This window comes from Triticum dicoccoides, chromosome 3B, assembly GCF_002162155.2.
Source record: "Triticum dicoccoides isolate Atlit2015 ecotype Zavitan chromosome 3B, WEW_v2.0, whole genome shotgun sequence".
NCBI classification, from domain to species: Eukaryota; Viridiplantae; Streptophyta; class Magnoliopsida; order Poales; family Poaceae; genus Triticum; species Triticum dicoccoides.
This window is the reverse complement of record NC_041385.1, coordinates 541,973,951-541,985,402: the sequence shown is the minus strand read 5'-3', so window position 1 is coordinate 541,985,402 and position 11,452 is coordinate 541,973,951. Positions and strand designations below refer to the sequence as shown.

At 44.9% G+C, this 11,452-nt stretch overlaps 1 protein-coding gene across 1 annotated transcript in view; it reads left to right on the top strand.

Moving 5' to 3' along the window:
• The window catches only part of LOC119279634 (GDSL esterase/lipase At4g10955-like), a 12,554-nt gene extending 1,395 nt beyond the window's left edge, over nt 1-11,159 (top strand). Inside the window, exons 2-3 of the mRNA XM_037560814.1 lie at nt 9,707-9,795; nt 9,962-11,159. Coding sequence (XP_037416711.1) covers nt 9,707-9,795; nt 9,962-10,922 — 1,050 coding nt within the window. The 3' untranslated portion in view covers nt 10,923-11,159. The remainder of the gene's footprint in view (nt 1-9,706; nt 9,796-9,961) is intronic.
• Nucleotides 11,160-11,452: the final 293 nt, after the last annotated feature.

The window sequence follows — 11,452 nt, the reverse complement described above, 5'->3', positions numbered from 1 at the left end:
GTAAGCATGTGTACTAGCATGATAACATAGCACAACAGAGCTCATAACTTGCTTAGAACAGACATGGTAACTATTTTTGGCTCGAGAAAAAAGCTGTTGAAAAACACCCATGATAACTCATGTGTGCATGGTATTTTATGCACCGGGGATCTGATAAGTTACGCACAAACACTGTGGTAACATTGACCCGAGGGAGAAGGGTGTTGAAATATACATCTGTAATTTTTGTGTAAATAAAATGGTAGTTTTTGAGCGACAAACCCGATAACTAACCTTCAAAAATCATGGTATCTTGGACATTAACATTTTTAACAACCTGATATTTTAGCATGAGTAGCCTAGTAGTTTTGGTGTGCATTACCTGATAAATCTAGCACGAGTAGCCTGGTACATCTAGCATGAACAATCTTACTTCAGTTAATTCAAACATAGTTATATGAATACAAATTAGATATCAATCGGTGAATATGCATAGATGGTTCATTAGTCCAGTTGGTTATTAGGGATAGCCTTTGAAAGGGAGAAGAAAGTAGACGAGGGGAAAAACATGCGTTTGGTGGTTTTAGTGATCACTAGGGATTACCGATCGAGCGGGGACGAGAAAAAACCCCAGAAAACATTCGCTTGTGGCCTGGTGGGATTAGCGATCGAGCGGGTGGGCGTAGCAATGGCGGGACCGGAAAAAGAAACAGAAAACATGCACTCGTGGCCTGGTGAGATTAGCGATCGAGTGGGAAGATCGTTCGGATCTCTCCATATAAACAGAATGTTTGGACGTTATCACAATCCTTGATACACATGTTATTGATGTGTACCTTACTAGTGTTCATAGTAACTCTTGGGTATTTGATACTGATTCAATTGCTAAAGATTAGTAACTCAAAACAGGAGTTGCAGAATAAACAGAGACTACTTAAAAGCGAGGTGATGATGTGTGTTGGAAGTAATTCCAAGGTTGATACGATCACCATCACACACTCCCTCTATCTTCGGAATTAGTGTTGAACCTAAATAAATGTTATTTGGTGTTTGCGTTGAGCATAAATATGATTGGATCATGTTTATTGCAATACGGTAATTCATTTAAGTCAGAGAATAATTGTTGTTTTGTTTACATGAATAAAACCTTCTATGGTCATACACCCAATGTGAATGGTTTATTGAATCTCGATCGTAGTGATACACATATTCATAATATTGATGCCAAAAGATGCAAAGTTGATAATGATAGTGCAACATACTTGTGGCACTGCCGTTTAGGTCATATTGGTGTAAAGCGCACATGAAGAAACTCCATGCGATGGGCTTTTGGAATCACTTGATTATGAATCATTTGATACTTGCGAAACATGCCTCATGGGCAAGATGACTAAAACTTCATTCTCTGGAACAATGGAGCGAGCTAATGACTTATTGGAAATAATACATACCGATGTATGCGGTCCAATGAGTGTTGAAGCACGCAGCGGATATCGTTATTTTCTGACCTTCACAGATGATTTGAATAGATATGGGTATATCTACTTAATGAAACACAAGTCTGAAACATTTGAAAAGTTCAAAGAATATCAGAGTGAAGTGGAGAATCATCATAACAAGAAAATAAAGTTTCTACCATCTGATCACGGAGGCAAATATTTGAGTTATGAATTTGACCTCCATTTAAAACAATGTGGAATTGTTTCACAACTCACGCCACCTGGAACACCATAGCGTAATGGTGTGTCCGAACGCTGTAACCGTACTTTATTAGATATGGTGCGAACTATGATGTCTTACCGATTTACCACTATTGTTTTGGGGTTATGCATTAGAGACAACCGCATTCACGTTAAATAGGGCAGCATCTAAATCTGTTGAGACGACACCGTATGAACTATGGTTTGGCAAGAAACCTAAGCTGTCATTTCTTAAAGTTTGAGGTTGTGACACTTATGTCAAAAGGCTTCAGCATGATAAGCTCGAACCCAAATCGGAGAAGTGCGTCTTCATAGGATACCCTAAGGAGACAATTGGGTACACCTTCTACCACATATCCAAAGGCATGATATTTGTTGCTAAGAATGGATCCTTTCTAGAGAAGGAGTTTCTCTCGAAAGAAGTGAATGAGAGGAAAGTAGAACTTGATGAGGTAATTGTACCTTCTCTCGAATTGGAAAGTAGTACATTAGAGAAAACAGTTCCCGTGATGCCTACACCAACTAGAGAGGAAGCAAGTGATAATGATCATGAAACTTTGGATCAAGTTACTACTAAACCTCGTAGGCCAACCAGAACACGATCCGCACAAAAGTGGTACGGTAATCCTGTCCTGGAAGTCATGTTACTAGACCAAGGCGAACCTACGAACTATGAAGAAGCTATGATGAGCCTAGATTCCAACAGATGGCTTGACGCCATGAAATCTGAGATAGGATCCATGTATGAGAACAAAGTGTGGACTTTGGTGGACTTGCCCAATGATCGGCAATCCATAGAGAATAAATGGATCTTCAAGAAGAAGACTGACGCTGATGGTAATGTTACTGTCTACAAAGCACGACTTGTCGCGAAAGGTTTTCGACAAGTTCAAGGAATTGACTACGATGAGACTTTCTCACCCGTAGCGATGCTTAAGTCCGTCCAAATCATGTTAGCAATTGTCGCATTTTATAATTATGAAATTTGGCAAATGGATGTTAAAACTGCATTCCTTAGGGTGTGTTTGGTTGCGGAACAAAGTGGAATGGAATGTCATGGTTCCATTCCACTGGAATGGGTCGGTTCCATTCTTGTGTTTGTTTGGAGACAATACATGGAATAGAATGGTTACAATTTAGTGTTTGGTTGGAGAGATGGACCATAATGGGTTAGGTTCATTTTGACAAGGTACATTAACAAAGCATACAAAAATGACATCAAAGATATCTACAACTATTTCCTCTTGCACCAAATCCACGGTCAAACTACTCAATGATTAATGGTTAAGAGCTAATGAACTCATTGGCTGGTTGCCATTAGCGATCTGCCACTACTTTTCTATCTCCATTAGTCTACTGAAGTAGTAAAGCTTTAGATCGGAGGAAGAACCAGCTCTCCTCTTTCCAGGTCCATGCGTGTCACTACTGGCAGGCTAGGTTGTTGCCACCAGCACAGCAGCAGGTCAGTCACCGCCCCCAACAAATCGGCCGCCTACTCACTAGCAAGTCAGTCTGCCATCGCCCACTAGCAAATCAAGCACCCGCCGCCGACTAGCAGATCAAGTCATCGCCGCCACCAGCAGATCAAGCCGTCGCCGCTCCCTGAAGATCTGGTCGACGCCAGAAAATTGCAGCCGACCCCCTGCAGGTTAGGCCACTATCTAAGGTGTGGCCGCCACCAGCAACGGCTGGCCCCCGTCGGTTGCTACCCGGTCCTCTACCCAGATGGGAGCGCTGCGGCTGTGAGAGAGCAGAGGAAGGTAGGTGAGAGATGAGGGGGAGGCGAGCCGAGAGAGGTGGGAGGAAAGAGCGGCCGGTTCCGCGTGATTCCTCTGATTTGGAGGTATCGGCGCGTTCCGGATATCACACGAATATTCGCTTGGTGGGAACGACTTGGTTCCCATTCCACCTATGTACCAAACGCAGGAACGAGGCTCAGTCACGGGTCCGACCCATGGCATTCCACTTGGTGATTGAAACCAAACACACCCTTAATGGATATCTTAAAGAAGAGTTGTATATGATGCAACCAGAAGGTTTTGTCAATCCTAAAGGTGCTAACAAAGTGTGCAAGCTCCAGCGATCCATCTATGGACTGGTGCAAGCATCTTGGAGTTGGAATATATGCTTTGATGAGGTGATCAAAGCATATGGTTTTATACAGGCTTACGGTTAAGCATGTATTTACAATAAAGTGAGTGGGAGCTCTGTAGCATTTATAATATTATATGTGGATGACATATTGTAGATTGGAAATGATATAGCATTTCTGGATAGCATAAAAGGATACTTGAATAAGATTTTTTTCGATAAAAGACCTCAGTAAAGCTACTTATGTATTGGGCATCAAGATCTATAGAGATAGATCGAGACGCTTAATAGGACTTTCACAAAGCACATACCTTGACAAAGTTTTTGAAGAAGTTCAAAATGGATCAGTCAAAGAAAGGGTTGTTGCTTGCATTGCAAGGTATGAAGTTGAGTAAGACTCAAAACCCGACCACGACATAAGATAGAGAGAGAATGAAAGTCATTCCCTATGCCTCAGCCATAGGTTCTATAAAGTATGTCATGTTGTGTACCAGACCTATTGTGTACCTTGCCATGAGTTTGGCAAGGGGGTACAATAGTGATCCAGGAGTAGATCACTGGATAGCGGTCAAAATTTATCTTTAGTTACCTAAGAGGACTAAGGAAATATTTCTCGGTTATGGAGATGATAAAGAGTTCGTCGTAAAGGGTTACGCTGATGCAAGCTTTGACACCGATTCAGATGACTCAGAGTCTCAATCTGGATACATATTGATAGTGGGAGCAATTAGCTAGATTAGCACCATTCAGAGCATTGTAGACACAGAAATTTGCAAATATACATATGGATATGAATGTGACAGACCCGTTGCCTAAACTTCGCTCACAAGCAAAAAATGATCACACCTTAGTACTCTTTGGGTGTTAATCACATGACGACATGAACTAGATTATTGACTCTAGTAAACCCTTTGGGTGTTGGTCAGATGGCGATGTGAACTATGGGTGTTAATCACATGACGATGTGAACTATTGGTGTTAAATCACATGGCGATGTGAACTAGATTATTGACTCTAGTGCAAGTGCGAGATTGAAGGAAATATGCCCTAGAGGCAATAATAAAGTTGTTATTTTATATTTCCTTATTCATGATAAAGGTTTATTATTCATGCTAGAACTGTATTGCTCGGAAACTTAAATATATGTGTGAATACATAAACAAATAAAGTGTCCCTAGTAAGCCTCTACTAGACTAGCTCCTTGATTAAAGATGGTTAAGGTTTCCTAACCATGGACATGTGTTGTCATTTGATAACGGGATCACATCATTAGGAGTATGATGTGATGGACAAGACCCACCCGTTAGCTGAGCATAATGATCATTCAGTTTATTGCTATTGTTTTCTTCATGTCAAATACTTATTCCTTCGACTATGAGATTATGCAACTCCCAGATACCGGAGGAATACCTTGTGTGCTATCAAACGTCACAACGTAACTGGGTGATCATAAAGATGCTCTACAGGTATCTTTGAAGGTGTTTGTTGAGTTGTCGTAGATCAAGATTAGGATTTGTCACTCTAAGTATCGGAGAGGTATCTCTGGGCCCTTTCCGTAATACACATCATAAGCTTGCAAGCAAATGACTAAGGAGTTGTTCGCAAGGTGATGTATTACGAAACGAGTAAAGAGACTTGCCGGTAACGAGATTGAACTAGGTATGAAGATACCGACGACCGAATCTCGGGCAAGTAACATACCGGGGGACAAAGGGAATTACGTATGTTGTCACAACAGTTCGACCTTTAAAGATCTTCGTAGAATATGTAGGAGCCAATATGGGCATCCGGGTTCCGCTACTGGTTATTTACCGGAGAGGTGTCTCGGTCATGCCTACATAGTTCTCGAACCCGTAGGGTCCGCACACTTAACGTTCGTTGACGATATAGTATTATATGAGTTATGTGATTTGGTGACCGAATGTTATTCGGAGTCCCGGATGAGATCACATACGAGGAGTCTCGAAATGGTCGATACGTAAATATTGATATATAGGACGATGGTATTCGGACACCGGAAGTGTTTCGGGGGGTACCGGGTACTTATCGGGTCACCGAAAGGGGTTCCGGGCACCCCCGACGAAAGATATGGGCCTTTGGGGCCAAGAGAGGGAACCTGGTGCGCCCCCCATAGCAGGCCGGCCTATGAGGAGAAGGAAAGAGGGGAAGGGGAAGGAAAGTGTGGAGTAGGACTCCCCCCTCCTTCCCTCTTCCCCCCTCTTTCCTCCCCCCTCGGTTAATATATGGCAGGGGGCGCGGCTTGGGAGGAACTTCAAGTAGGATTCTTCCTACTTGGACACCTCCTCCCTCCCTCCCACCTATATATATGTGGGAAGGGGACGCCTAGCACACACCATACAATTGCCTAGTCGTGTGTGTTGTCCCCCTCCACCATTTATACCCCCGGTGATATTTTTGTAGTGCTTAGGCGAAGCCCTACGGAGATAACTTCACCATCACTGCCACCACGGCGTCGTGCTACCGAAACTCATCTACTACCTCGCCGTCTTGCTAGACAAAGAAGGCGGAGGACGTCACCGAGCTGAACGTGTGCAGAACGCGGAGGTGCTGCACGTTTGGTACTTGATCGGTTGGAGTGCGAAGAAGTTCGACTACATCAACCGTGTTGTTAAACGCTTTCGCTTACGGTTTACGAGGGTACGTAGACACACTCTCCCCCTCTCATTATTATGCATCTCCTTGATAGATCTTGCGTGTGCGTAGAAATTTTTTGTTTTCCATGCAACCTTTCCCAACAAAGAGTGTCGCTATCGTTTCACCCGGGCCACCTGAGCGATGCAGGCGTCTATAGTTTGGGAGATGCTTTCAGTTATAGTGTATACATATAAACCACTCTAAAGATTAAAATCTAGAAAAGTCATTGTATCAGCTTGATCGGCATAATAATAGTCCTTGTGGTGATTTGGACTGAAAAGACCACTCTAGCAGAGTCGCCATCTGACCGACTCTCGATTGTCTTAATTTTTGGCGGGCGCTTCAAATTCATATCGCGAGCCTTCGTATTTGGAGGTCGGGTGATGCAATACAACACGTCCTCCATCCAAGAAAATATTGGCGTCATGAAAATTTTAGGATGTGCGCTACAAACCACATCCCCATGTTACCTTTGTTTTGTTCCACCTTCAAAACTTGGACTACCATGATTTTTCCTATGCCCCCTCCGTCGAGCCGTTCTCACACATCCCACTTTTTGCCGCAGCCTCACGCCTTCTTCTCGTAGTCCGGCTACGCCACCCCTTCTGCCATGTGGCCTCAAGTACTCGACGACTTGCCCAGAGGTAAATTTCCCAACCTTCTCTCGTAGATTTAGTTTAGCGGCTCATAGATTCATGCAGATGACATAGTATTCGCATTATGTGTAGATGGATCCAATGTCGGAACTAATGTTTTTGGTGATTCATTAATAAATTCGAGCTATGAGTCAGAGAGTGAAATCATGAACGCTAAAGAAGAAGAGGTGATATGTTCGTTGGCGAATGAATATCATTAACCAGAACAAGAGGAAGCATCCAGGATCACAGGTTGGTCGTGTGACATTTTGCTCGAACAGATTCAACGGCGCCAGGTTGTACCTTCCCGCTGCACATGTTCCGGCGATGCTTCGCATGACCGAATGGTTGTTCTGTCGAATTGTCAACGACATGCACACTAGTGAAGCTTTCTTCCAACAATGGAGAAAGGTTATCTGTCTCCTAGGTTTTCCCCTTTTCACAAAGTGACTGTGGAACTTCCGATGTTTGCATATGGCTCTCATGCAAATTCATGTGATGTCACTCTTCGAATGGTCGAAATAAAATCATCAAGTGCACAAAATTGTTTGCTGAAATTGTGGTGCATGTTTATGGACTGCAATACCTTCAAGCACCCAATGTCGAAGTCACGACCAGGCTTCTAGCGATTCATGGAGCAAAAGGCTGGCATGTGATGCTAGGGGGTGTGGACCGCATGCATTGGAAGTGAAAGAATTTCCCTACAGCTTGGCACGACCAATTAGCCGGGCATTGCAAGGGCCCAACCATAATTTTGGAAGTTTTTGCCTCCGAAGATCAAGGGATCTGACATTGTTATACATTGGGTCTCCTGGGTCTCATATTGACATCAATGTCTTGAGATGTCCATCTGTTTGCAACGCGCCATGGTTGACATTTGTGGAGACAATTGAGAGGGCATTTGGAGTGCTCAATCAATGTTTTCAATTGTCCAGGGGCTGCTCGTTTCTAGAACGAGCATGTCTTGACAAATGTTATGACATCTTGTGTGATCCTACACAATGTGATCATAGATGATGCAAGGGATATGCCAGACACCATTGACTATGAAGATATTGACACAATCGCCAAGCCTCACATGCACACTAGCCGGAGTCAAGCATTTTTTGAGGTGTACCGGAAGATTGAAGATCGGGCCTCCCATCATCAGCCTCATATGGCATCATTGGTAGTTGTGGGAGATAGTGTGTTCAAATTGCTTTAACATTCATTTATTTTTACTTAAACAACATATTTGATCCAATTATTTGTTGCATTTGGATTACTTCTTGTATCCAAATTAATGGTTCGTAATAATATTCCTTGAATAATGTTCATTATTTGATCTAAATTATTGTAAATAGACTAGAAAGAACATAGGATCTAGTGATAGGTGGGTCGCGCTTGCAGGAAAAATATGAAGACCACATTATGGCGACTCTGTGTTTGCACACAACCTCCACAACCTCCAAAACATTATGAACCGCGCTTCACATGCGTTATGTAGGTTGTAAATATGGTGACTGTGCTAGAGTTGCCCTTACAAAACATATGACTCGAGTAATAGACGTCATCAGGTACAATATAGAGCATCGTTTCTTAAGCGTTAGATCTAAGCCGTTGATTTCAATACATAGTGAGTCTGATTAACTCTTATCTTCTTACTTTCCATGTTAAATAAGAAGAGGGACCATGTTAAAATTGCTCGATAATGCATACCCTTTTTCTGATTTGTCTCTTTTCCAAGTCAGCAATTATCAGTTTTTTTTCAGCACCATATCTCCCTGTTTTATTATTAAATAAGCATTTAAAGAAGCAATCCAAACTTGCATCCAATCATTAGTTGTAGTACGCAGGGAAAGAAGATGTGCAAATCTACATTTAAAGAGGCACCCCAAAATTGGCATCCAAGCATTACCCAGTTGGTGTATCATGGAAAGAAGATGTATATCAAGTACTAATATTGATACGCTCCTAAGCGTATTCGTGAAGAAATCTGCATCCAGGAAGTAGTGTGCGTCTTGTTATTTAAGCCACTTGTGGTGCGCCCAGCTGTACAAGAGGGAAGACTTCGTGCTCCCAACCTCAAAGTCTTCTCTTTCGCCTCTTCAAGCACCATTTCTTAACTTCTCCAGCCCTTGGTCAGCCCGAATATACTCCCTCCGTTTCAAAATAGATGACTCAACTTTGTACTAAGAGTTGGTATAAAGTTGAGTCATCTATTTTGAAACGGAGGGAGTATATTTTTGCCAATCAGTTAGATGCTCTGGTTTGTTGCCCAAACAAGAGTATGAATCCCATTCAGAGTCGAGAGAGAGCAACGAGGGAGAGGATGCCGCCGCACCGAGCATGATACGATATTGAAGAAGAAATTTCTCTGGTAATCTTCTGCCTCCCTTTTCTGGATTCATGATTCACACTCTCATATCACCGGTGCAGTGTTGATCATGAGTTCTTGGGGAATGTGGGTTTATGGGATCGAGTGACTTCATTTTGTGTTCTAAATAAATCTGAAAATGTACCTTGGGATGCTTTTCGTCTGAACTTTTCCACTGCCTATATTCCAAGAGTATCATGGTTGGAGACCTGAATTGTCTTTGACAGTTATATCTTTGTAAGATTGATGCTGTCTCACGTTTAGTATGAACATTTCATTTTCGTGTACAGAGCAACATTGGGGCAAGGATGGGCAAAGTGCCGTCACAGAAGGACCTCTTTGAGGTTTCAGGGCCTACCTATTTGACATACATGAATTGGTAAGTTGTTGACAATTTTCATCGTTGAAATCAACTAGGGATAGTAACAGGATCATGATTCTGCTGTGGTTTATGAGCAAAAAATTCCGGGAACAGAAGAAAAGAGGAGCCTGCATTGGCAAATGTCGCTGATCACCTTTGCCATTCGATGATTTGCTCCGGTCAGGAACTGCCCACACCACCAGCGATCGGCCATGGCGAGCCTCGTGCAAGGCGTGTACGTCCTGGAGCGCGATCGTCAATGGAACCGCCAGAGCCCCGACGCCCGCGCGCCGGCGTGGTGGAAGTTCTTCCACTTCGAGCTGCGGCAGGTGCTCGTGGACGCCGCCGACTCCTCCATCTTCGGCGCGGTGTACGCGTTCCAGCCGCCGTACCACCTCATCGACCCCGCGGCGGCCGCCAGCGCGCCGCACTACGTCGTCGCCTTCCGAGGGACCGTCACCAAGAAGGCCTCGGCATCCAGGGACCTCGAGCTCGACCTCCTGCTCGTCCGGAGCGGCATCGAGCACACCTCCCGCTTCCGCATCGCGATGCAGACCATCCTCGACGTCGCGAGGCACGGCCGCGTCTGGCTGGCCGGCCACTCGCTGGGGTCCGCCATCTCAACCCTCGCCGGAAAGACCATGGCCCGGGCGGGCGTCGTCCTCACCACATTCCTCTTCAACGCGCCGTTCCTGTCGGCGCCGGTGGAGAGGATCCCGCACAAGAAGGTGAAGCAGGGCATCCGCATCGCCAAGAGCTTCGTCACGGCCGGCGTGGCCACCGTCCTGCACAAGGGCGGCGGCAGCAGCGACGAAGCCTTCGCGGCGCTGGCGCGGTGGGTGCCGAACGTGCTGGTGAACCCGGCGGACCCCATCAGCGCGGAGTACGTGGGGTACTTCGACCACCGCAAGAAGATGGAGGACATCGGCGCGGGCGCCGTCGGGAGGCTGGCTACGAGGCACTCGGTCAAGGACCTGCTGTTGGGCATCGGCAAGCCGGGCGGCTGCGAGCCGCTGCACCTGTTCCCTTCGGCCGTCCTGACGGTGAACCGCGGCCCGTCGCCGGACTTCAAGTCGGCGCACGGGATCCACCAGTGGTGGAGGCCGGACTTGGCCCTGGAGTGCAGGGCCTATTCCTACGCTTGATTGGCTGAAATATAAGGCAAACCTCCTTTGGATCCTGGTTCTAGAAACTGAAACTCGAAAATGATTTGTGTTGGCTGCAGAGCCTGAAAATGTCAACGCAGAAGACAAGACAAGATTTATACTACTAGTTTTGAACTTTTGATTCAAGGCATGACCAGTAGCATACTTTGAGCAGAGATCATAAACCTTGGAGCTTGGGCATCTCCTGCCTGGATGCATAGTCGACCCATCAGGGGTCCAACATGTACAACCTCAAAGCAGAGCTCACTGTGCTGACATGACTGAACTTGGAGCCGACGGCGAACCAGTTCAGAACAAGATTCAGACTGCAGATCGGGCTACGCGTAGGCTACAAAACCAACGCGCTACGGATAGCAGATTAGGTTCATCCGTTCATGGTTACAGGACTTTGCAGTTATCCGCATGACACATTGCCTTAACTTGGTCCAAGCTTTCAGGTCCAGAAACTACAAAATTCATAATTTCATATCCACAAGCGCATACTATAAATGAACTAATAATCACTATTA